This window comes from Phasianus colchicus, chromosome 10 (assembly GCF_987193195.1).
Source record: "Phasianus colchicus chromosome 10, bPhaCol1.hap1.1, whole genome shotgun sequence".
Classification (NCBI taxonomy): domain Eukaryota; kingdom Metazoa; phylum Chordata; class Aves; order Galliformes; family Phasianidae; genus Phasianus; species Phasianus colchicus.
In genome coordinates this window covers 18,799,440-18,826,795 of record NC_143445.1, presented here as the reverse complement: position 1 = coordinate 18,826,795, position 27,356 = coordinate 18,799,440, and the positions used below count along the sequence as shown (strand labels likewise).

The window sequence follows — 27,356 nt, the reverse complement described above, 5'->3', positions numbered from 1 at the left end:
ATGATGGACAGATTTTTTTTTGTAAATATACTTATTTGGTACAGTCAAATTTGACTAATCTTTCGTTATTTTAAAGACACACTGGACAAATGGAAAATTCAGACACTGAGAACAGCCTCTCTGCATGCCGTTATTCTTTTTGACAAAGGTCTGCAACAATAGACACAATCTTTATATTATTTCCCATTAAGAATGCAGAGAAAACTGTCTTTTACTGCTTATCAATCATTTTAATATGCTTAAAATTGCATAGGAAATACAGCTATTGAAAACTGCTGAAAATGTAACATGTTTATTTAAAAGAATAACATCGTTTTTCCTTAAATAAACTCCAAGATGCTGACAGCAGTGGGTAGAAACTCAGGAAAATTTGAAACAGCATTTCTTTCTGCTCAAGACCACCAAAAGCGAGGTAGGAGGTGAAAGGCAGGCGGGCAAGAGCATCAATTCAGGAGGCCCTTTGGCAATGAGACTGCCCACAGATGTTCAGGATTCAAACACTGCTCCCGTAACGCTGAGTGGAAGGAAGAAGAGATAACAGCAATATAATTTGCCCTGAATCCTTCTTCAGCTGCAAAAGATCTAATGGCCCAGGGTGGTATCATTTGTACTCCAACTGTCTGAGCATTGGTAAATCTGAACTTTCTTTGACAGTCTTATTTTTTTTCATTTATCTTTAAACTGCTACATGGTTATATATTTTGGGGGGATTGGGAAGTATAAAATTACGTCTCCTTGGGCTGTCAAGTCTGCACCCAAGGGGAATCCAGTATTAAAAAAAAGCAAATTACACCGCTATCATAGCCTTCCATTCTCAGCAACCCAAGTAACACAGCAATGAGCTAGGGAAAAAACACAGGATGGAACATTCTTGTGTATTCAGATGAAATATTTATTCTCTGTACAACTCCTACTGACTATTAAAATCCTCTCAAAAGAGAAAAATAAAACAATTTAACGATGGGATTTCACAGCGCTCACAGAGAACTCATACACGATGGTTGCAGCAGTTTGCTCAGGCCACCGGACTGCCCATCAGCCTTTCCTGCCGCAGAGCAATCAGCCTCTGGAACCACTTCTCTTCTGCTTCTGCCTTCTCAATAAACAGCTGAGAGATGAAGGGGAGAAGAACAAAAGTATGCACAACTTCAATTTGTTATAATGTGTTGAAATACGTAATGAAACATCAGTGCTAAGAAAAGAAGCCCAGCTACACACAGGTGTTAAAATACTGACATAAATACAGAAGTCAAGGTTGAGACTTCAATGTTTTGAAAGCCAACATGGTCTAACTTCAATCTTCCCCTAAAATAGTGAGTTTGTTGGTGGTCTCGCACTGTCGTTAGCCATATCCATTATTTGGAATTTGCATTAGCTTAATTATGGCAAACCATTTTTAACTTCCTAATTCTTAAAAAAAAAACAGCTAAAATGCAAGTGAAAATACAAAACAAACATGTTTCACTTGTATCCATTCATCTTTTAGCCAAAGGAAGCTCCTTGTTTGTAAATCTTCTCTGTTGGATTATGCAAGGAAAGTAATCTGTTCTGAGCCAGTGAGTGGCCCCTTGGTAAATACTCTTCAGACCACAGACTAATTGATGAGCAACATGGCATGGCATGTGAACCTGGCCACATTCAATGGGCCATGTTGTACTAAAAGAAAAATATCAACACACTTACATTTGGATGTGCTAAAGAATTATCATCCTGGTATTTGATGGCAGTAGGAATATTGGCAGGTACTGTTTCTTTTTCAGGAGCAGATGCTTCGACAGATCCTGCTCCTATAGTTACAGGTTCGTATTTTAGTTCGGGAGGCTCTACTGACTAAAAAGAAAGAAACACACTGAGCATTTCATCCTTGGACTCCCAGACACGACAGTATCTTAGCCGAGCATTCAGCTTTCTTTGAACTGCAGCACATGCCCACAGAATTCGCAGCATGCACGGGTTGGGCACGGACTCACAAACACACAAAGTGGAAGAAGGTACTGCCAAAGGCAGTGGGAGAGCTTTGGTTGTGGGATCGCTTTCTGAAGAAGCGTTGTGAACTTCTCGGATATTTCTGAAAAGAAAATGCATGTTCTCAGGGAAACATACAGTGCTGATTCAAAATGCTTTCTTGTTAGATGGAAAAGCTGAAGCAAGCCTTTGTTTGCACGCTTCCAAAAACGGTGCCTGAATTTGTAGAAGAGCTGGCAGCCAAATGCAGATAAAGTTCTGAAATGTGGATGTCTCACATTAGGTTTTCAAAAGCTGTCTGAAAACAATGCCATTTTGTTTCAGTGAGTAAATATGGGCTTGAACTCTGATTCCAGCTAAGCGGAATTAAAAATACTAATTTCTACCTTTAACTACAATGTAAATGTCTGATTACTTTTACATTTTAATTCTTCTGCTTTTCTTTAAAAACATCTTCATGACTGTATACAATTTTAAAAGACTTTTTAAAAATTGGAGTCGTGCAGCATAGTTACACTATCAGAATAGCTGCATTTCATGGATGCATGCTTAAATGTATCCTTCCTTTGCCCACACAGCAACATAGGAGAGTCCTTGTCCAAAACTGATTCCAGCGGTGGCATTACGGAATGTCAGCTCCGATGCTCCTTCATCAATGGAAACTGTATTCATGGCGTAGCTCCCACCTGACTTGGAAGGGATTATGCACCAAGAAAGGACATTGCAAACTTACCTTTTTGACTTCTTTACTTGATCTGAATGTCTGTGGAACAAAGGAGTCACTTTCAATAGCTTCAATTTCTTTCACTCGTTTCACTTGCTCTACCAGGGTGGCTTGGTCTACAAAAAGAAGGTGTAGTGTCAGTATACATTACTGTAAGCCTGCAATAAATGCTGTGCCAAAGCAATGCACTCAATGTATTTTACCACAGTGTATACTGCTTGCAATGCAGCCTACAAGATTCTGTTACAAAGACGACACAAAGCCTTTCTTCTTTAGTAAAACTAACAGCAGTGAGTTGGCACTGCTGTTCAACGCATGCCAACATTCAAGATGTTAATGTAAGAATTTTGAGAGAAGTCCTTGCAGTACAACCACTAGATTTATGGCATGAGAACTTCCTGTAGGTGAGGATTTGTGGCCAGAGCCAATACTTCAGGGGAGCCAAATCTGCATGAAGTAGCACAACTGCTTCTGCTGGTATTGAGGGAGTTTGGCTTCAGCTGTGGATGCCTACAGCAATGAGCCTTGCCCTGTGTTCTCATTGCAAGCTAAGTTATCACCTCTGTGCTGCCTGCTCATTATAATACATCTGACCAAAAAGAGTATTTATTTCACTTCCCATTTCATTTTCTGCTTCTTCAGATTCCCAGCTCAGTTAATCTATCTCTACCCCTATGTCTGACTGTAGTGACAACTGAATCTTCATTCCTTCTTTTCACTGCACGCTTTTATTTCAGCCCGTGTTTAAGAGCTCTGGTGGCCTGCTGCTGAGGAATTTTATTTTAAAAAAGATTTCTAAAGGTCCCATAGAAAGGATAAAAACAAACAGGCCAATGCCCTGCCAGACAGAGGAAATCCTCCTTCACTAGGGTGCTTCAGCTCGGGGGCAGTTGGTAGTCACAGCATTGGAAGTGGGGGTCAGCAATGCAGATAGGAGAATGGATTTGGGATCAGCTGCTCTCTGCCTGTCACTGCCTTCTGCCCGGGTCTTACACAGACCGGTGGGAATGACAAATTATTAAGGGCAAAAATCACTAAATGTTGAGAATTACATCAGTGACATTAACTTGGGAAAATGGACTGGAGGAAGCATAACCCATTAGTGCGTGATATTTTTTGACAAACACATTATTGGTAGATAAAATGACTTCCATGTGTTGTTTGTCAGATGTCAGTAGAAAGGATATGTATTTCATAGTAAAATCAAGAATAATGGAGTCAGAAAGCTGAGAGGCTACAGACAAAAAAGAAATCAATACTACCTCATTGCCCAGCAAGTCTTTCTGCTGTGCTACCGTGAGCAAAACAAGCTAACTACTGCGCTTGGGATCACTGGGGCCACTTCTTACAGATAGGCCATTCCAGAAGAAGAGTTGCTATTTATTTTGTCCTTTTTCTCACAAGTTGACAGACAGAAGACCCCAACAGACAGCAGAGCAAACACCACCACTGCAGAGAACGATCCCATCCCCTGGCTTTACCCAGGGCTCCACCCAAAGTGACAGCATCCCCAGACAAGGCTCCACACTGAGCTGCTGCGGCCAGGGAGAGGTTTTATGGCTAATTTGTGTTCTTCACGTCCAACTGTAAGTATGAGTGCTTGCACTGCACTACTTTAATATATTATAAACACATAATCTACCTTTCATAGTAAACATCTCTCTTTAGAATAACAGAAATACCAGGGGTAAAATCAAACAGACAACAACGAGGAATCCAGAAATAGGTGACCTGAGAACACCTGGATTTCTGCTCTATGCTCTGTATGCACATTCACCTCCCCCATCTTTTCCCAAGCCCACTTCAACTCTGCAGCCTCCTCAGGCATTCATAAGCACCCGAGGTGGGCTCGTGCATGGGCAGGCAGCAGTGCTGGGCAGGGTGTGGGGGGCAGGCAGTGGGGGCAGGCAGTGCAGCCAGTGCCCCCACCCGAGCCCTCACAGCCCAGAGCAGGGCACGCTGCATTTGTCACTGCAGCCCACATCGGAGGCACGCAGCTCTCTTTTCTCAGCACAAAAGCAAGATATGTAATTCGATGCTCAATTTACCCTTGTCTCGTAGGAGATTTTTCCCTGCTAATTGATAGAAATTAAGCCATTAATCAAGCCACTAGCCATCATTCAAACCAGGGAAGATGAATACAAACTTTCATCATAACCACCTTCCCCATTTTAGTGTTCATTAGCATTAATTTTTAATGCAATTATGCTATTCTTTTACGCTGAGCTCATAAATTACTGCTCTTTTGTTGCTCGCTGGCCTTGTAAAATCCAAGGTAATGCTTTGTGCTCTGATCTTAAAGGCAATTACTGGGTTCTTCTATCTTTTATGTATCTGCATCCCAAATAACCTCTGTATTGTACATACAAACTAACGAGTGGATATATTACGCATACGTTTAATATGTAACAATTTGTCTATATTGAACTTATCCGAGTCTCTCGAAGGCTTTCAGACAAATAAAATTATTTCCACACCCACCACCCCCCACTGCAGGCACCAAGGGAGCAGTGCCGGGCCCTGCCCAGCAGAAGGTACCACCAGCAGTGGCAGCACAAGCTGTGCTCCGAGCTCTGTGCTGGAGCAGCTCCCAGTGCTACGAAGTGCTGCCAGCTGCAGCACTGACCGCCACGCTCATATCCCAGTGCACGTATTGATCCTCAGCAACACATCAGGGGAAGTGCACGGGAGTGAGAACCACCCTGGTTACCCTCAAACACCGAATACAAAGTAAGTGGCTAAATGAAAGATGGAGCTGTGTTGGGGTACAGAAAGCATCAGATAAAATCGATCACGCTGAGGAGCGTGCTCTGCTTTCAAGCTCTCCCCACCTGATGCCCGCTGTACCTCTGTCCTTACTCCCTTCTTCACATCCCACCAAGGCCAATGTGCACCCACTGCACAGCACTGTCACAAAGGCACCAACTGCTGTGGCTGTTCAGAGGCTGGTGGGCCCCAAAGCAGCCTGGGCAGAAGTTCCTGACAACACTCTAAGATGTCTGGATAGCAACAGTACAGATCTGCACACTGAGTAATGAGAAGTGAGTTACTGGTTCCTGTCCGAGATGAAGCAACACTGAGTGAAGCAGAGATCCTACAGAAAACCTGCAATAATTACCTAAAGGTCACAATGCTTAATTCCATGTTTTCCCCTCAATTTCTGCAAAAATAGAAAAACCTACTTTCTTCCAACTGCTATTGGAGAAAACATTTCTAATAAACATCCCATGTGGGGAACAGGTATAGTGAGGTCACCTTCCCAACATCCCAGCACGGAGCCCCGCAGGGCCCTCACCTGTTGGCAAGAGGCCGTGCCAATGAAGGCTAAAAGGCTCCTGCCCAGCATTCCATTTCTGTTGGAACTGCCTGCTTTAAGCTGCACTCTGCCCACAAACACCAAACCTAAGTGGGCAACAGCACTGCTCAACCCTTCTGCCAACCCCTGCTCCCTCAGTACAAGCCAGGGTGGAGGCAGGGTGTGCCAAGGGGGGAGCTGGGGACCCACAGCCCCCACTGCTGCTCTCACAAGGCCACCCCACCCCACGCAGTCCGCCTGTGTCTCACTGGCTCTCCTCCATCCACTTCTCCCTTCTTTCTGTCGCAGCTGTTTGGCTCACTGCATTTTTTCACAGATCTCTCACACTTCAGAAATAGCGTTCACTTCATCTTCGCCCTTGTAAAATTTATTTTCCTGTACATTAAATATATTTTTGTTTAATATGAAAAAGAAAGCGATGATTTGGAGACAAACACAAAGTTGTATTTCATTCCTGGAAGGAGCCTACACATGCTGTGGTTTCACTGTCAAAATGCAGAGCTGGGAATTTTGCCACATGAAATTATAGGAGCGCAGCCCAGGAATGGGGTAATGCCTTAATGCTTCAACATGAAGGAAAGAAAACATAACTCAATTAAAACATTTGCTTTGGGGATTTTTCTGACACTCCATATACTTGGGAAAACTGCCACCTACCCTGACCTTTCTGTTATAATTATGTATATCATCTTAAATATCATTAAGTTAGCCTGTATTTCACTCATCTTACATGTTTACCGAGTGTCTGGATTTTTTTCCTTGATTTTAATAACTTGTTTCCAGGAAAGAAAAATACTTAAAGTGAATGATAACTTTTTTGCAATAACACCAGAGAAAAGTAATGTAGACTAAAAATTATTCACCAGCAAACACTTTGCTGCTCAGTGCTTTGAACTTTGGTGGTTTTAGATGCAGTGCAATGATGTGCACGTGGGCTTGGACCAAATGTGGGTATTTCTGTGTGACTGCAGTTCGAGTCTAAAAGGTCCTTTTTGCTACATCACCAGATAGCTCAGCGATCTTGGACCGCCCACAACACTAAGGAAGCATCCATCCCTTACCATGCCAGTAGGTTTCCATTTCCCAAAGGCTCTTCTGAAGATTCAGGGCACCACGGGACTCGTGCAGGATCTGCACAGACCCCATCCATACACACTATGGACACACAGAGGACATTGGAAGGAGCTGCTGTGTGCTCATCATAAAATCGCACTGCATCAACAAGGCATCACACATCCTGCCTGTTACAACACATCCTGCACATTACAAAGATGTATTAATGCAAAGGAATGCCTTTCTCCCAAAATCCACTTCACCTTTGCAAGGCTGCCTACCTTTTACTTAGATTCACTTAAAAACTTGACAACTCACAACTGGACAAACTAGTACACTGCTGCATCATTTTCCACCTGGTAAATCAAAGCAGATTCTCCTGGAAGTGCCATGTGGGTCCGAGTCCCCAGCTGATGTCACAGATGCCCCAGCAACAGTGTGGGTTTCATCATGCTGGCAGCCAGGGAAGAGTTCGTATCTACAATGAAACCACTCTAAGTGCCACAGCCACCTGAGGAGGGCCCTTCAGGATACACAAGCTGCAGCCACCTCAGTATTCCCCAGCATGCAGGAGCCGTGCTGGTCCCATGGTGCCCCAGCTCTGGGCTGCCCCACTGGCGGTTGGGGGGGGACTGTGCCCCAGCACACAGCCAGCAGCATGGAGCCCATCCCAGTGGTGACCATGTAAGAGCTGGTGACCGAATTGATCGCTCACTGACAGTGCTCAGCTCAGCCCTGCAAATGCATCAACTGGGTAATGAGGAGCTATTAAGTCTATTGATTTCCTGATTTCAATTGATAGCGAACAGGCCAAAGCTACACATCAATATTTGCGTAACTAATACCCAAGAGCTAACAATTTTGACAAATGAAAACCTCAACAGAGCAAACAGTGAAAATTAATGGAAATTTAAAGACCAAACCTCAGAATTTAAGTGAAATATTTAAGGGATAATCACGCTTTATATTCCTGGAGAATTCTGTGGGTTTTTGTGTTGCATGTTTTGGAGAAGGGAGCTGTGTTTGTGTGGTTTTTGGTTTTCTCCATTTAAAAGAAAACAAAAGAAAATAAGCAAACAGCAATGGAGAAGCCCATTGCCCTGCACTCCGTCTCCTGCCCTTGTTTATCTTCCCTTCCAGAAGCAGCTTTTCGATAGGTAGCTATAAATTTGTTGTAAATGATTGAAGTCAGATAACTAATTATGTGATTGCTTTACAATCCCATTACCTTAACTGATGCTTGTCTCAGACTTATCCTTTAGCACAAATAAATGCCATAAAGACGATGGTAAAATACGCAACGTTAATGAAATACAGAAGCAATTTTTATTTTTCGTCTGTCTTAAACTTTGAAAACAATTTCCAGACTTTTAATTTATAAAAGAATTAATAAATCGCCCCATGAGAGAGAGCACGACTTCATCTGTATTTCCACTTGCAGAATGGAAGAAGCTAAAAGCCGAATCTTTGCTGGTTTTCTACAGACCCAACCCCAACCCAACCACCCCTTCCAGGTCAGCCATGGAACACAACTCTGGTGCCAATTCTTCATCTAAAAATCTACCTCTGAAGGGATCTGAAATAGCTATTTTTTAACACGACGCTGATGATACACCCATAATAGGGAGCAGAGCATTTTTCTTTTGGGGAGCAGGAGGAAAAGGAAACAACTTTGTCAGTTGGGGTTTCAGCTTTGAATCATCACCATCTACCCATGGAGCTCTTCATCTTCACAGAGGCATAAATAAAATGCTAATTATACCTGCTGTGCTTACTGAAATGCCTCAGATACCAGCTGCAAAGTAATTTTAATATTTAGGCACATCTCACTGATATCCTAACCCTTAATGGATCCCACATGTTAATCGGCTTCAAGCCAGAAGAAAATCCACCTGATTTCTTCCCTCCATAAATGCATATGAAAACAGACAAATGCTGCTATGCGTTTTAATAGAGATGAAAAACAAGACACTTCCACAGATGATATAAGGGAAGTTGTTGGTTTTAATCCATTTTCTTTCAAATAAAGGTGCACTGTAATTTCTCTGCAGCCATCACACACAGCCTTTATGCAATGCTCTGCTCCACAGCTTTCCAGCTAATGCGTGCAATAAAGCCAAATCTTGGATTATTCATATGCAAACTCAAGGATTAAAACAAAACATTGCTCCTTCCAGGTGAAGTATGTATGTTCATAACGCTGCAGAAGAGCAGCAGTGAGTTCACTCCAGGTAGGCATCAAGCATGGCTGATGCTTGGGGCTGGGCAAGGAGGGCTGGGGGGGCTCTGCTGACCCAACTGTGCTGTGGCTCTATGAGGATTCTCTGACTTATGGTAAAAAATTATGCTTACATGCTACGTTCTTTACCATTTCTGGAACCATCACTTCTGAAAACAAGAGAACTATCTGCAAGTTATGCCTTACTGCTGGTCAGAGCAATTCCTACTAGTTTAAATACATTAGTTAACGGTAAAAAAAAAAAAACAAAAAACAAAAAACAAAGTTTTTAAACAAAGCTTTCCTCGAAACTGCACACCTGCAGAGCGCCGATAAGGAGGCCGACATCCATGCAGCAATGTTATCCTTCATACACTTTATTCACTATTTATTTATTTGAATGTTCTTCCTAATGTACTGTACTGAATTTTTGCAAGCTTTCACTCACTCACTTTCCAGAATCGCATCCTGCACTATTCTACAGCTGTGCCACACAAGGAAGCTCAGCACTTCCCTTCCACAATCCCAGTGTGCCATGGCCTGAACCACGCAGGGACAGGCAGCCAGCTGGGCTTCTTTCTTGGCCTCCGCACTGAGTGACACAGAGACAGCCTGAGTTAAGTCCACTGCCATAACAATGAACTTCAGTAAAATTTACTGGACATCAACTGTGACCTAAGGCAATAACTAATGAACTTAAGGGCATCTTAATATATTTCTGTATCAGCGAGTAAAGCACTTTAACTTATTACAGCGCGACAGCCTGACCTCATGCAATCAAATCTTTTTGTAGCAGATTCAGATGGCGTTTGTAATACCACTGGCACCAAGGTACACATTTTGGCTGTCACCAAAAGGAGTGCAGAGTGAAGCAGGATGCTCCATGCATGGCCTTGTTGTGGGGAAACCCAACCGTGCGGCACGCTGGCTCTGCCAGAACTCACATCTAACAGGTTAAAGATGAGCATAAGGGACACCTTGTCCCTGAGATAAATCCCAAAGGCAGTTGGGAAAGGGGTGAGCTTTAAAAGTCCACTTAGAAAAGAACAAAACAACTGTTATGGGAAGCATCATTTTCCCATTTTGATGTAAAAGCTGTCAGTCCACGTGTTCCAAAGCAGCCACCCAACACCATTCTGCACCAGGACTGCCGTGCAATGCTCAGACACAAACCCCATCATTCTCAGACACAAAGAATTATTTTTTCACAGCAGGTTCAACCTGCAATATAGGTGACACTACAGCTGCACCAACATTTCAGTAACATCTGAACTAAGCACAGAAGAGTTGTTTCATTTGCGTTAAAAGACAATTCCCCCCTAGCACAGTGTGCTCTAATGCCTCTCGTGTTTGCATTCCCTGTTCTTCCACCCACGTGGGCTTCATTTCCAAGCCCATTCAAAATGATGTTTTCCAAGCATGTGCCACATGACTTGTTCATATAAATGGAGCAAATTAAACTGTCTCCACATATATCCTATCACATTTGTAGCCCCGATTCCTCTCCTTAACACGTGGCCGAGACACCGTATTATCTGCCTGCGGAGGTTGACCTCAGGATATTAGATTCTGCCACATAGCTCTCTTGTACTAAACCGAGGGGAAACACTTAATCACCCCTGCCTTTTCAGGAAAAAATCAACTTTAAATTTGCCATGATGAAAAATCAATAAACCAGTAATTGCTTGGCTTATCATTGCGCGGAGGAACAAATTGGGAAGCGAAGCTTAGCGTCCACACAGATTTCAGTGAAACACAGAGTTTCAGGATCACTAAGCCAGAAAAGGGAAAGGTCTCCGAGTGATAATTAAATCTACTCATGCTGATTTTCTGCCAAATTTATTTCCCCAGAGTATATAAAAATGTTTCCCTGCTTACTAGCTAGGCATAACTAATCAATTCAACACTGGGCCAGCACGCATGAGAAACACAAAATGCAAATTGGGGACTGAAGGCGTGGGGACAGCACCAGCCCCAGAGCAGGCAGCACAGCCACGCTGATTTATGGATTGATTCACAGAATCACAGAATGGCCAGGGTTGGAAGGGACCTCAAGGATCATGAGTCTCCAACCCGCCTGCCACACGCAGGGCCACCAACCTAGGAACAAACCTCGTTCAGCTGCATGGTATACAACTTAGGCTTGTTCTCAGCACCTCGCAGGGCCTCTCTTTCCTTGCAATTGCAGAACGTGCTCTATGGCATCTGTATTTCACATGGACATCTTCTAAATGCTGTTCTGCGTGATGCTCTAAGACAGATGATCCCGAAGCCAAGTGGGGATGTGGTGCCATGTGCTGGGATGACTGCTCCAGGGATGTGTGTCCCTCCCACAGCATTGCTCTCATCGCACATCTCAGTTCCCTGAATGGGCTGGGCAGGAAAAGCCCTCAAGGTCCTGGTGCTGTGTTCAGACAGCCCCAAACAGAAGCAAGGAAGCAAAAACAAAGCAGAAAAAGCCCTCCATTGAAAATACTCTTGCAAAAGTAGTGCATTCTTTATTAATAGACCTAATTTCATGCAGCGAATTAGCATAGCTCCAATGGAAGTGCAAATGCAATCAAACTGAAAAATTCAAATGAGAAGGAGGGAGCCTTTCCCTTTCTTTCTTTGCTTTTTTGTCACAAAAATGATTTTTGCGCGTGTCCTTCAACTGGCTATAGGGACTATGGTAATTAAAGCACTGAAAGCAGCACAAGCCCCCAGCCTCTAATCTGGAGCTCGGGTCAGCTGTCTGTAGATTCTAATTTGTCCTCTATTTGTATTCATGACAGCAGAACGCTGCATATTGAGCAGCAAAGCAGCGGGAGGGTGCGGCGGTGGGCTTGGAGGTCACATAATTTGATTTCTGAGCAGATTACATATAACATCCAACATCTAATCTCACACCTGATTTGGCAATAAAATTATAATAAAAGTGATGTTGGGACACCCTCATGATGGGGTGGGGATGCAGAGGCAGTGTTATGAGCAGAGGAACAGCTGCTGGTCTGCACGTGGTGTTGCTTCCCATGGCTCCAGAGCAGAGCTGGCGGCTGCTGCAGGTGTGCTGGCAGCCCCATGTGTTTGCACTGCAGAGCGACGTGTTAAGGGATAGAATGGAGAATTCTGGGATGCTAAATCAGGAGAAATAGTAATTTTGGTTTCATAAAAAAAAAAAACACCACTTTGTAGATGAATCTGGGGATATTTGAGGCAATTTTAGCTTGAGCAGACAGAAAGGGCCAGCAGGCAGCACCTCCCCACTGCAGGACAACTGTAAGTGATCCATCCTTGCAGGACCTGTACCACTTCACCAATAAGATTTCTACCCGCAAGGCTGGGGACGATGATACACCTGCAACAGGGAGGATTCTCCAGCAGAGAATCACTGAGATCAACTGAGCCCAAAACAAAACCAGCACGTGAATTCAGTGGTCAGACACACAATTTTTCACTTCTTTTCCATTTCTGCAATAGAAATGAATTTACCAAAAATACAGAAAATTGTTCTCTGCAAAGCAGAAAACAAAACAGAATGAAATCTACTGCCTGCAAAGCATACCCAGCATAGAAATGGAGCCACATAGAACTGGTGCTCCCCACGCTGTGTTGGGATCATGTGGCATGGAATGCTTCCACGGGCTTGGTATGCCAACACACTTGTTAAACACTTTAATAAGCTATTCATTTTCCACTGAAAATAAAACATTTTGTTCTTAATTAGTAGCCAGCCTCACAGACAAATTGATAGACTTGGTTCAATGAGCTTCTCTTCAGGACACATATCTATTCGTTTCAGAACAACACAGCAGCCTCACGACTTTTTCAAAGGCACCACAGGACAGTTCTTCTGTTGCGTATTAATAAATTTTCCTCCTGCTTTCACTCTAACTTACCATTGTTCCTTCTTCCCTAACTGACCATTTTTCCCTTTGCCTTTCCATACTCAGCCTTCCTAACCACTGCAGGCAAAACAATTGCCACCAAACGAGTCCCTCACAATGGAAAACCACACACGCATTTTCCAAAACACAGGCTGCAAATGTGCACAAGAGGAGACCTCGGCACCTCAGCCTGCAGCTGGGAGGCAGCCCCCAGCCTGCCTTTGTCTGGGCATAAACACCCTCCTGCTCTGGGGAGGACTCAATGGATGAGGAGCACAGATGAGGACTGATGGATGGACGTTGTGTTCTCTCTGACCACCAGCGTGCATGAGAACTCAAATCTAACTCAGCTTCACCTTCTGGCATCTCACAATCCCAAATCAAACCAAGTTGTTAGAATGTTTTGATTTCGAATGAAATTAATTACAGACACAAATCCAAAGAGTACCTTTTCCATGTAAACTCAGCACCATCACTCTGTAGACACAGATGAGATATTTACAGTCATGCAGAAAATTTTTAACTGCTCCTCATGGAGAGGCACAGTTCCACAGAGTTGAAGTTTTCTGCATTGCTTTTGGAACCCTGAGAACTGAGGGCTTCACAGATGTCACAGCTTTCTTCACAAGGACAGAAGAGCTGGCATGATGTATTCTAAGGTAAAACATCACATTCTACCAACAGCTTTTCTCAGTTCCAAAGAGATTTTGCTGTACGGACTCAGAGCTGCACTTAGCCAATGGGACACCAGGAAGGGAGCACTGCTGTGCAGCTCTCTGTATCTCCAGGGAAATAACTTAGGGAGAAGTAAGGAACTGAAAAAAAAAAAAAAAAACTGAAGGAATTTCTCCCTCCATCCTTTCTGAGCACTACAGAAAGAAAAAATTGTTCTCATCTACAGTCCCTTTAAACGATCAGAGGGGAATCAGAAATATTCCAAGGAGCATCTTGCAAGCACGTAAGAAAAGATATCATTTGAACTTTGAGCCACCTGGAGCCAGCACAAGGCATAGACTTCTCCCACAAGAACACAGCTACACAGGAACACACGAAGTTCATTCACCTGAATTCCTACATTAGTAATTGATTACCAACAAGTATTCATGTCATCTTGCTCCACCTGATCCTCCTGGAAAGCAACCAAAAAGCAACATGCAACAGATAGAGGCTGCAAGACTGTTACAGCACAGAGCAGAGCTGGGCTGGATAATTCCTACCAATTTTTACAGGATTTTATTTGTACATCTATGTGCGCATATATATACACATACACACATACATACATATAAATAGCATGTGTATAACATATATAATATTTTTATATAAATTAATATCATGCATGCTACCTTTAATATCATGATGCCTTTTGAGTGTAAGTTTGGTGTTCACTCCCTATGGAAAGTCATCATAGATTTTTAAATCACAACCAAACCTTAGTCTGTTATACACAATCACTGCTGACAGTCTGCACAAGACAAATCAGAGGAGTATTATTTCACCTTGCAAGCAGCTTGCATGCCACAGTAGGTATGCTCCCAAGGAGGAGAGGACTCCAAGTGCTCAGCTGCACCAGGGCAGCCCAGAGCTGAAGCACTGTCACTGTTAGCTTGGGACTCTCTTTCCTGGATTTGTCCACGTCCTGCAGACAAAAGGAGCTCCTTCATAAACAAGTGTCTGCCTACACAGCTGTACTGGGAGCTCTGTGTGCTCCTGGTGTAGCACAAGTGAAACCACAGACTTCAAAGGCAGGGGCCACCTGCGGAGTGGGACAGCAGCAGCAATAAACCTCCTGCTTTGAAGCTGAGGTGTCCACGAACCTGTTATCCTACATCATCCTGTTAGCCTTAATGAGCAGCAGCCCTCAGAAAGCACTGCTGTGGGGTGGGAACGCAGTGCTGCCGTGTGGACTTGGGAGCACCGCCGTACCTGGTGTAATAAGTTCTCAGAGTGCATCCCAGATAACATAATTACAAAATTAACATAAAAGAAAATACTTCCTTCAGATGTAATGATTGCTCAATGTTCTTTGAAGTGGGAAAAAAAGCTGAGCATCCATTTCTTAAACTGTTTCTTAAACATCATTAAACTAAAAGTTTATTAAATGCAAACACCTCCAATCTCTATCAAACACAGAAAAAATGCAATTGATTAGTTCCCATTTTTCAAAGGTAATTACACCCTATCTTTACTTTTGCTAAGTACAGCAGGGGCTCCAGGTAGCACATACTCCGTCAGACCTGAGCATTTTACCTAAACCTATGCAGAACCTGCAGCTGTAAAATATACCTGCCGTTAGCAGGAACTTTGAGCAAAATGGTGCTGCACTGATCCAAGTTTGGGCCCCATGGGTGCTCAGCACATCATTCAGCACCAGCTGCCACCTCAGAAAGGCACTGAAACCACACTGGGTCAGCACAGAGCTGGAAGAGCAATGGCAGCTGCTCCATCCCCAGCTGAAATACCAACCTGGGCTGTTTCTGCTGTGCTGGTGCCTCTGGGACAACCTGATAACGCAACACAAATCATTCAACTATTTACCAAAAGTAACAGACAAAGGCAATTAATTGCATGAATTTATAACAGAGACCACAGCTGAGTTTTGAAATACAGAACCTGACTGGCACCTCTCTCTTAAAAATGATGGTTATGACATATGATGCTTTAGTTTCTTATTGAAGAAAAAAATGCATTACCTTCTTCCTTCCTTTTCTTCGCTTCTTCTTCACTTCTCTCTTTAGCCTTTAAGGCTTCATCTGCTTTAGCTAAAAAAGAAAAGAAAGAACAACAAAAAAGAATCAGTAATTAGTTAATGCATCTCACCAAATGTTTCTTAAGGAGATAAATCCAATTTCAGATTTGTTTCTGCAGGTCCCACCATAAAGTCAGTGCGTGTGAAAGAACAGAATTTGGTTCTTAGGGTTTTTCCTACAACTTATCACTACAGTTACAGCAACAGCACAGGGGGTGACTTCTGCTGTACCACTGCAGCACCAATCTGTGCACTCATTTCTTGTAAGCAGAGCATTGAAGCGCTGCTCCTGACCCTGGCTGTGCCCATGCAGTGCATTTTGAGGAGGATTTTTTTGAGGAGGATTTGCTGCCACGGTGAGCAATCCACAGGGCCTCTTCTGAGGAGAAGGCAGAAACAAGGCAGGATTTACAGGGATGCAGAGTGCGTTTAAAATCGGAGTCCAATAGCTCTTACTTGGCACTAAGTGATGTAGAGCACCGTTTTCACTGCAAATCGCAGCAGCAGTACTTTATTCATGCTCTGACAGCATTCTTTAAAAAGAGCCTCTTTCTCTCCAGAAACCTCTCTGCTTATTACTTAATTATCTACTAGTTGCTCAACTGCAGGGGTTTTCAAACACTCTACTACAGATGTTAAAGAAGATTAAAAATATACAGCACAGTAACAAGGGACTATCAATATACTCTGTAAATTAATTAAATTTCTGTTCTAGCACATCATTTATTCCAAAGCATTAATGTCTCAAAGGAGCCATTCTCTTTTATTGCCATCTCACTGCCTGATGAGTGAACTAAGTGAGAAGAAGCCTCTAATAGCATTACATGTGATGAAATATTAAGTTTTAAAAAGTATCACCGTGTCACAATAAAAAAGAGACAAGAAGGAAGCAGAATTCAGAGCAGGCCTCTGCACGTACCAAACCAAACCCACTGCGTGCTGCAGCACAAGCAGCAATTGCTTGCTCAGGTCAGCAAGCACTCAGCCCCACTGCTGCATCAACCAGAATGTTGGGATGCAGAGCTCAGCTCAGCAGCAGTGGCTGAGGCCATGCAGCCCCAGTGTCCCCCCCAGGCAGCAGCTCCCTGCAACACATGGCTTACACATGGCGGTGTCACCGAGCAGCGTGGTACCACACTGACACTGCCTCCATTCACTGCCTTTATACATAGCCAGACTACACGTAAAGCCATGAAATATTAAAACTTTTCTGCCACTGAAGAGCGTTACAAGGATCTATTAGATCAGGTAATAAAAACAAACTGCTAGCAACTCGGAAGACTTTTACTTCATTTACACTTTATTCTCCCTGGTAAAAGGACAAGGATAATAGAAATTCCATTTAAATTCAATTTTGGTTATATGCGTAATTGTAGATATACCCCTTGAGTCATGTAAAATGCTCAGCTTATGTTTCTTTCAAATTATCCCGCTCGGATTCCCGTTCTGCTCCTCACTACTGCCTTCAATATGTATTAGCAGAGCTCATTAGGCTGAAATTTAATAATGCAAACATCAGGTGGATTTCACGAACCTCCATTATCAGCACAAGATGGATGGCTTATATCGCTCTTGGGCCAACTGGGCACAATTTAGATTCAATAAACTACCATGCCTAGATGTGATTTATCTATTCCACGATGCGACTTTGTTCTTCCTCACTGATTTGCTGCAGCACGGGAGCAATTCATTGGATACCCCAACAGTTATCTGAGCAAAAGTATTAAAACGCTCACACTCCTGCTCTGTGACTACACTTCTGCCTTGTATACATGAACTTGAACTTGCCCGTGTGCAACCCTTGTAATGCAGTTACAACTTCAGCCAGCAGGAACAGAAGTGTCCCTCCACCTCCCAGTTAATTACGTGGACAATGAAGCCATTTAGGAAACACCATGAGGACAATTTCCTGCACAGAATCGCTCATTAACAACAAGTTAACTCAGCCCATCAATCTGCAGAGCAGCCAGACTCCGAGGTCATGGGCACTGCCCACTGTGACCACACCAGGTCACAAGGCCACTCGTGGCTGTAAGAACTCCATGCCAACAGCCCTCCGAAAACCTTCTGAATCCTCCATCACTACTCACCCACCAAGCACCAGGAAAAATGGCACTTGTTTTGATCCAAGCGGTGACTAAAACATCACACAGGAGCCTTACACCTTGTTCTAAAGCACCATGAGCTGCAGAGTGCAGCCCAATGTGCTCATTAGAGGAGCCAGTACACGGAGCAGAAAGCCCTTCTGCTGCACCACTGCCCCCCCTGCACAGGAGTGGCAGCTGCTCACTGACCCAAGCAGACCACAGTGACATAGAATCAAAACACCACTCAGGCTGGGAAAGACCTCTGTGATCCCCAACCCAACTCCAGCCCACCCTGCCATGCTCATCAACCACATCCCCAAGTGCCACATCCCACAGCTCTGAATGCCTCCATGGACAGTGACCCCACCGCTCCTTGGGCAGCTGTGCCAGTGACCAACCACTCCTTCTGAGAAGAATTGTTCCCTAATATTCACCCTGGTCCTCCTCTGCTGGAGTGGTGCACATGGGCTCCCTGCACAGGGAACAGCCAGCACAACAGAATCTGACTGCTCACAGAGCGCTCTAAAATGTAAAACGAATACACGAAGTGGAGCTCCAGATGACAGCATCTAAGAGCTTGTCCAGCCCCAGATAAAGCTACAATTCCAATTATTTTTTTTTTTCCCCTCTGGACTTTCTTGGCTATTAAAGAAATTAAAAACCCAACGAGCTGTCAAGCCACTATGGCAAGGCTCTGTCCAAACCCCTGATGTCAGTACTCTGGCAATGGTTTGTGCCTAAATCACTCAACAGTTTAAATCATGGCGTGACCAACATGGCCTCAAGCTTCGCTTTGCCACATGCTCAAATAAAAAACCTAAAATACCTTAAACCATTTCCCCTATTACTTGACAAGAAGTGTAATTAAGCATCCTGTTAAACTCACAGCCCGTTAAGTCTCCAGCTCTTTGCTGCTTGCTCTGCTCCCCACCAGCAGCTCCAGGACCAGGGGCCACCTTCAGCTGGCCACAGCAATGTCAGAAACACAGCAAAAATCAATGGGTCTGCATTAAAACAGTCTGACTGCACGACATTACGCTGACAGGAAATGTTGGAACCATCTCTTCGGAGACTACAGCTGATGGAACAAAAACAGCAAGCAGCTTTTCCAGGAAAATAGAAGAAGAGAGGAAACAAATGGTCTTTGCAAATAACTCATCTTCTGAATAGATGACGGACATCAGCATGTCTCCATTTCTGAGCAGCTAAAGCCAATGGCTGTCTATGTTTCGTGCAGGTTCAATGTGTGGACATCACCGCCTGCTGCAGTTAGTTCTGCCTGAAATGCCTCACAAGCCACAGGTACGAGGCTGAGCACCATCTGTATGTTATTAGAAATGCCCCCTCACCTGCCCAGCACACACAGCAGGAGAAATGTGCAGGAAAAGGCAGAGTTTGGGAGGTGCAGTTGGAAAGACTGAAGGGTGCTCACCAATCCTGCAGCACACTCAGCATGCGGCGATGTCATTTCTTTCACTTCTAAAAAATACACAAAAGTAAGAACTGATCTTGTCAGAACACTCACCATCTACAGATCACAAGACTTTGGAAAAAAAAATGTATTCAGTATAATTGTGAACTTTCCAGCCTCCACAGACTTGTATAAATACATGTCATACAATTCAATGGGGGCGAAGAGAGGCAGGCAAACTCAGAAGGGACAGGAGGATGCTGCACCCAGAGTGCAGCTGTACCCATGATGCTGATCAGAAAGGCTTTCACTGTTGTTTTTTTTTTTAAACACAAACATTTTTGCACTTATAAAATATTCAGTCAGCTCACATATAAAAATACAACAGCAATCCATTATTAATTTACAAGGCCTTATTTAATTTACATGCCATTTTTCTCTAGTACATCGAATTTATCGAGGCTTGCGGCAATGCTCTCTGCTAAATATTCATATGCTGACAAGTAAAGTTAGCTAGCAGACATCCCAAAAATTCTACCCCGAACTCACAGCAGTTGATCTGTGCCATACTGTCCCAGGCAGGAGCAGAATGCAGCAGCAGCACTGCGCACACCTCGCTGTAACCAGGATTGCGCTGTTTCTTCTGTCATTTTGTCTTTTCCAACCCCAGCAAGTCTACGATTCCTACCATTTTCAGCTTCTCACTTCTCCTTAGGAAGGACGCCCTGCATCCGCTCTGGCAGGTTTACACCTCAAGAAAAACCTATCCAAAATGCAGAACCCAAATATCTTCTTCCCCTGTCCTGACACTGGGTACAACCAACCCCTCCATGAAGGCACAGACCCTTGGCACCATCCAGGCAATTCTGTTGCTCTCTTCTGTTCCTCATCACAACTTATAAGCTGTACAGGGCTGCAGGAAGAGTAAACTTCTCAAATCCTTGCTCTGCTCAGTGCAGAACAGCCCAAGTTATCCCAAGTCAAGACGGGTTAAATATTAACAAACTTTAGCAGAGAGGGGAGAGCGTCCAGCCCTGCCCGGGCCATTAACATTCTGCTCATAAAACCTGTGAGCAAAAAATAGGCTGGAAAGGGACAGTGGGTGCAGGGAAGCAAAAGGTGAAAGCTGACAGATAAAATGCAGGGATGGCAAGCAGGCCAGCCTCCCCGAAGGCTCCCCATAGCCCGGTTACTGCCTACTGTATTAAGACTGCCTTTCTCATCACTTAATGCTTATTTTCATCACTTTGCTTAAAATATTGATAATCAATTAGGGCTACGTCTGTTTTGCCACAGAATCTGTGTCACAGTCTATCAGACTGTCAGGGCCAATTCAATCCTCATTCAAAGTTAATTTTTTCTTCATAAATCTGCCTTTGGAGGAGTCATTAGGCACAGAACATAGCCCGAGGTGCAATCACCTATTCTCTTTCATTAGCGGCAGGCAGGGAAGGTGAGGGAGATTATTAGAACTTTGGAATGATCACAAAGCAGCGTGCTGCCTGTCAGATCCCCCCAACATTTAATTCATCTCGCCAACTCGCCGGCGCGCTCTGCCAACAGCTCTAAATGGACATTATTCATGAACATCTGTGACATGCTGAATATTCCGGACCGGGAGTGATGAAAAAGCAGTGCCCCTTTTGACTTTAAAATTAATTCTATGGTCAAAACAATTAAGAATATAACAAACACGGTTTGTGATGTTATTTTCAGTCCTCTAAGATAGCCCCTTAAAAAGTCATTCTTGCAGAAATGGGGAGATTTAGGCATAAACGTGCAAGCTCCAAGCAGGGCAGCCCAATGCTTTATGGTACTGCACTATCATCTACTATGGAAATAACAAGTTTGGGTTTTTTAGCCATGCTGGAATTAGCTAGCTGCAGGATCTGCTTCGCTGATATGTTTCTAAAATGCAGCCAAATGAAATGACACATTGGATTTTAATAAGATGCCACATTAAATTACAGCACGCTTTACTCATGGTGGACAATCAGCTGCAGCGTGCAAAACAGCTTTCCAAAATCAAATGCATTTATGGCTCCTTCTTCAGCTGATGTGAGCGCAGTGCAGCTGCTGTGACGTTTCTCAGGTAAGGGCAGCAGAAATGCTGGTACAAAACCTGGCATCCACAGAAAAGAAAGAAAACCACCTGAGTCTCTATGCAGCATTCCTCAGTATATGCAAGGTCCTGGGGATGCAGATACTTGGAGGAAAATTTACATCTAATGAAATAACATCAAGAAGTTCCTCTAATTTCATTATGGAAGTCAGAAGAATAGTAGACTTCCTTATTCTTCATATTATTACTGCTATGAAAATGGTGCTGCCATCAGCAAAGCCCTTGCTGTCTCATCGTTCACCTCCCCAAAATATTCTTGTCTTCCTGCAGCAAAATCAAGGGCCAGATCCATACCAAATCCCAGCTGGCACAATTCCATTGACTTCAATGCAACTGAGGACATTTACTCCAGCTGAGGATCTGGCACTAAATATTTAGAATAATAAAGAGGACTTAATAAGCAGATCTTGGCTACGTATGCTCATCTATTATTTAGCGCATTTCTAATTTCTTTCTTTCTCCCACAGTTTCCCACACACACATCTGATAAAAAATTCAACTGAAATATGTTTTAACACTACGGATTAATTGGCTTAAATTGCTTCCGTGGCTCCCGACTCATTGCATTGGACGCTATTCAATATCACAAAGATTTGCTCCAAGAAGGCTCTGCTTCGCCAGCATGGATGATCTGTAGCCAACCAGTGGGTCACACATACATACATAGACACACCGCCACTGAATGCAGTCCTGATCTCTTCTGATAGTTGGTCTCACAGAGAAAATCAGGTATTAGAACAATGCAATACTTTCAACAGCAATGGTTAAATGGCAGCATCTGCCTGATTGGCTTTCTTCTGGGGGAAGGGGTTGGGAAGAGGAGAGGAGAGTTTCGGAGGGTAAAACTGCCCTCCTCTACTGTGCTGAAAAGGACAGAGGACAGCAAAGGTTGGGGGAGAACAAATAAGATCCAGACACAAAAGTTCTTGAAGTAAAGGATGCTTCTGTACTGTGGCCTCCAGGAACATTTTTCAGCTCAACTGGAGAACTGAGGAGCGATCAACACGAAAACCTCCAACCTTTGACTCTACTTATTTAAAGTGCTCTTAAAACAGTATTTGGATGGAGCTACTTCTCTTCCCTACTGTTCAATGCAGACAGAGACCTTTTTCTTTCTTACTTTTATCTTTTTTATTTTTACTTTCTTTTGGAAAACACGGCAGGGAGCTGCCAAACACAGTGCCAGGAGCTGCACAGAACACAGCTCCACCTTACCCTTACACCTTCACCAGCTCAGAGGGAACTTGAGTACACTAACAATGACTTGAACAGATATTTGCCAGGTAAAATAAAATTAGGAGGCCACAAGATCAAAGCAGGATTGTGTTTTACGTCCCAGTCTCTTAAATTCACTTGCAACTGTAAAGCAGAATGTAAAGAAACTGTATTGAAAAGGAAAGAAACCGACGTGTTTAATGTTTAATTACATGCTCCTATGAAAGCAATACTTTTGTATAACATAAGACCAGATCGAAATAAATGGCTGCAATTTGGATCAGAATTTTGAAAACCATTTTCATAAAAATGCTGAGGAACATTCACTTGTATTTGAGAGAAGGTGGTTCTTTATGGAGATTTATGGAAATGTGTGAGCTCACAGAAGAAACCAACAACGGAAAAGATAAATACATTGTTTCCTTAAAAACAACAGAAAAACAAACAAGATTTAAATTGTTTTTAGGAAATGGAAAAGCTTCTTTTCTGTAGTAAAACTCAAGCCAAATGAGAGCTGTGAAAGCAGCAATGTCAATTACAAATGATAGCAGAGCACTGAGAAGCAGATCTGCTATCTCCTGGCACCCATTGCTGACAGACTGATGTTTTCAGTAGATTGTGAGCCACTTTGGAACTGTTGAGATTGGAAAATAAACTTTGAGATTCCTCTAAAATTAATTAGAAAGAACAAGAGGTAGGGAGGGTGGCAAAACTAAGCCTGGAATCTCACTACTAAGACACAGAAGAGGTGCAGACCCTCGGCGCAACAAATGCTTTCGAAGTAATCACCCCAATGACATCGCGTTGGTTCATGTTGGTTGATTTGTTTCTTCCAGCTGAAACCCTGGGGAGAGCAGAGCATTGAGCAGATCCCAAAGCAGGCTGTGCCAAGGACATTCCTTAACCAACAGAACGTCCCTCCTCTGTACACCCAGCCCCAGGCACCTGCTGGCCTTACGTGGGAAATTACCTCTATTAACTGCTGTGCCAGACCAATGTAACAGCTAAACCATGCCATTCCACAAATAAATGATGTGAGTTTGAAAAATATATGTGTCTACTTAAAGTAAAAATATTTACTTTATTTCTGGAAAACAAAACAAAACTGACAATGGATTTCAAAGACAATTGTGACTTCAGCCCGATATTGAGAGCGACAGTCGGCTTTTCTTTCGGGGTTAACAGCAGAATTCAGCCTGACAGCGTGTCAGCAAACTGGAAAAATTCTGTCACAAAACTCAGATTCACAATGAACCCTCCTTTCATCTGCCAACAGCGAGATGTCAGGAATCACCGCGCTGAGTGAAAACCGCACGGATGACAACTAATCTGCCCAGCAAAAGGAAGTAATAAACTGGGGAGTACTTATAAACCATTACGAAAAACAACTCTGAGAGAAGCCAAGGCAGCCCAGGGAACCTGCTGAGGGCTCCCAGACATTTTACCTCCTGCTTTTGACCAAATAAAAACCTAATGGATCAAAATGGGAAAGCAGCTCCTGTTAGCGATGCTGTTGTCAGAGACCCATCCACACAGCCCTCCTCACAGCTCATTCTGCTTTGATAGCCTCAGATAAGGCCCACAGTAACTCTGGCAAACAAGCCTTCATCATATGTGGCTGAGGAGATTCCCAGCACAGAGAAGTACCACGGCACACTGTATGTCACCACAACAAGCAGCACTTTTTCCTTGTGAAAACCAGATCTGACACAGGCTGATGGGCAAGCCCTACTTCTAACCTGGGCATAAAATAATCCATGTGTGAGCACAGGGCTGTGAGGCTCACACTGGTGATCGTGGCCATGAGAAGCACAAATCCCCTGGCCTTATGGGATGCCATGGAAGGAAAGGCTCTGCATGGAGCTGACAGCCTTCATCCTCATCCCCAAAACACAGAGTTCCCCAATTCAGTTCCCCAAATTTATTTCTTGACTACTGCCTCATGACCAAAAGTCTTTCCCATGCAGAATGGCCTCTGGCCACTCATCTACACAGGAATCCACCAATAGGCACAGTGAGATCTGCTGTGCCACACAGCCCAAAGAGCATCCAACTGCAAAGGTAATTGCCTAGGTTCTTCTCACAGCCTTCCTGGTGTAAGATTTAGGTACCAGCTACAACCACGTTGCATGTACTGGAAAAAAGCAGTGACAGCTGATCCCACTAAGAAAGCACTCTAGAAACTATCCCCAGCATGATTCCAAACGGGTGATGGAAACAACATATAAAAAGGGAAATTCTGAATTTCCTTCTCTGTTGTACAAGGAAGCAATAATTTTCAAAGGAGACTCCTGTATGCATCTCAAAGACGAAGGCTGGTAACGGACAAATTTCTCCTTGCACAAAGATCTGCAAAAAGATTTACAAAAGGACTGTGCTGAAGCTGGCCTAATTTAAGCTGCAGGTAATGACCGCAGAGCCCAAAGCTCACTCAGACAGATTTCCACCTTCAGAAATAAAAACCTCCAACCATTAGCAAGGGAGGCTAACGAAGACACAAGAAGGGAACGTGGCTTAAACGTGATTGTTGAAAAACAGCACCAGCTTCTGTTCTTTTGTAAATGGAGCAGTAAAAATCCTGACTTCCTGAAGCACTACAGAACTGTCTTCAATAAGGAAACCCAAAACTAAATTTTGAGTTAAAATAAAAAAAAAGATTAAAACTCATGTTTGTAGTTGACTAGAAAAACAGCTAGAAAAACTCGCATCCCAAACCATGAAGATAATGCTTTGTTTAACAGATTCTGGAGAAATTAGATTATTCTAAAAACCAAAGGCTGGAGTAAACAAAGGTAATTCCTCCCACAAGGAAGGAATAATGATCCCGTATCTTGTACCTGACCAACCAAATCCCTGCTCCATCAGAAATGCCACTTGACTTCATGGAGACCATGCAACCAGGCTTAAAACTTAGGCATATTCTCATTATACCAACCGTGGCCATATCAAATTGAATTAACCTCTGAGCACAACGTTACTGTTGAAATAATACTTTCAGAAGTACAATACAGTGCAAACAATGAATGGGGTATAATTAAAATACAAATAATGTTGCAAGAACCAAGAGGCATTTTAAAAGAGTTCTGAAGACAGAACTTTTGCTGAAGACAATTTTCCACTTTCACCACAATGTTAATGAAGAATCTTTGTGAAACTGACACATAAAAGGAACAAAAATTGAATGGAAGATAAAAACGACAGCAATAGAAGCGTAAAACCACCACCAAACACCACATCATGAAAACAAAAAGCAAAACGCTGTTTTTGAGAATCGTGGTCAAAATGTCCGTGAGGAACAGAGATGAGGAAAGGGGCACCTGAGTGCTGTGGAGTGAGAAGGAACGTCCAGGTCCAGGCACAGTGAACTCCCACGATTTACTGTGCTTTAACTGCAAAATCATAAGACAGGCATCCAAAAGAACTTGACATCTGGCACCAAAAGGGGGAGTGTGTGTCAAGGAAAGATTTGTGTGAAAGACTTATTGCTGGTGCCAACACACACTCAATTACACTTCTGATAGCCTTGAGAGCTGGGCGTACAAAGCAGAGCGAAACGTGGGCTTCTGTGCTGCACCACAGAAATCCTTCTGATGGAAAAAAAATACAGGAAACTAAACATTCTCAGCTTGTATCATTAACCACTATAATCGTTTACTGTACAAGCATTATTAAGTATTCCCCTGGGACAAAAGGAGTAAATATATTGCTTAAAAATTCGGTTGCTGACTGTAAAATTTCATTCCAGATTAAGCGAAAAAGATGAAGAAATGCTGCTGAAAACAAACAATTTATCTTCACTACGCACAGCAGATCGCTGCTGGAATTATGCCAGGGGCTACGTGGGTTCCAATCCAATAGCTGCATTAAAAGAAAGCTACACCCACAGCACGCGCCGTGCGAACGCCGCTCAGTAAAGTTTCCTGCACTACTGCTTAAATAATGCAGAAAGGAATGTGGGGTATCAAACATTTTTTTGAAGCATTTCATGTCATAGCGTACCTCAAATAAATATTTGTTTTGGAAACTTCTATTAAAATCCATTAGAGTAAGTGGGAAATTAAAAACCTCAGAGATTCTAAGCCAAAAAAAAAAAAAAAAAAGGACTGATTTCTGGGAGAGGATTTCAGAAAGATTTGTCATCAGTGAGAAAGCCCCTCCAAGGGCATGCATCTTATAATGTACACATGCATTTACACTTATTCAGCTGCAACCTTGAGAGATTCCAACCGGCTCTCATAAGCCTGGACAGCTTAATTTTAGTACAGACACGTGCATCCATGTATTTGTATAGAGCTATAACAAAGCAATAAATAAGCAGCCTTATTCAACGTCAGAGATTCCACAGACCTTCTTCAATTAGATTTCATTTCCAGCCAAGTTTAACTTATGGTTGGAGCGCTCTGCAAAGTCTGTTTTTGCAGTTTACTATTTCTCCCATGATTAGAAAATGTAAAGAACTGGAAATACTGAAAGCTGACTGTTTAATAGCATATAGCTGCAATGACCAGGAGGGAAATGCCCGTCACAGACCTTGCTGAATTGATGGCAGCACCCCTCTGTTCAGGTCCCCCGTCCAAAACAAATTACATTCTGAGCTTACACGTACATCTGCAAAGCACCTGTATATCCT

At 43.3% G+C, this 27,356-nt stretch overlaps 1 protein-coding gene and 1 long non-coding RNA gene across 14 annotated transcripts in view; one reads left to right on the top strand and one right to left on the bottom strand.

Moving 5' to 3' along the window:
* Window positions 1–27,356, top strand: part of LOC116235479 (uncharacterized) — a 45,664-nt gene that overhangs the window by 8,874 nt on the left and 9,434 nt on the right. For 5 of the 12 annotated variants that reach the window (XR_016469739.1, XR_016469735.1, XR_016469737.1 and 2 more), the window contains exon 4: window positions 4,094–4,275. This is a non-coding gene — a long non-coding RNA (uncharacterized LOC116235479). The other 7 variants (XR_016469740.1, XR_016469738.1, XR_016469742.1 and 4 more) reach the window with 7 other exon arrangements.
* RSRC1 (arginine and serine rich coiled-coil 1) overlaps window positions 429–27,356 on the bottom strand; it is a 114,172-nt gene continuing 87,244 nt past the window's right edge. Inside the window, exons 6-9 of one of the 2 annotated variants that reach the window (XM_031603684.2) lie at window positions 15,836–15,904; window positions 2,699–2,805; window positions 1,684–1,830; window positions 429–1,108 (exon numbers count right to left, since the gene is read on the bottom strand). In XM_031603684.2, coding sequence (XP_031459544.1) covers window positions 1,016–1,108; window positions 1,684–1,830; window positions 2,699–2,805; window positions 15,836–15,904 — 416 coding nt within the window. In that variant the 3' untranslated portion in view covers window positions 429–1,015. The remainder of the gene's footprint in view (window positions 1,109–1,683; window positions 1,831–2,698; window positions 2,806–15,835; window positions 15,905–27,356) is intronic. The other variant, XM_031603683.2, reaches the window with a different exon arrangement.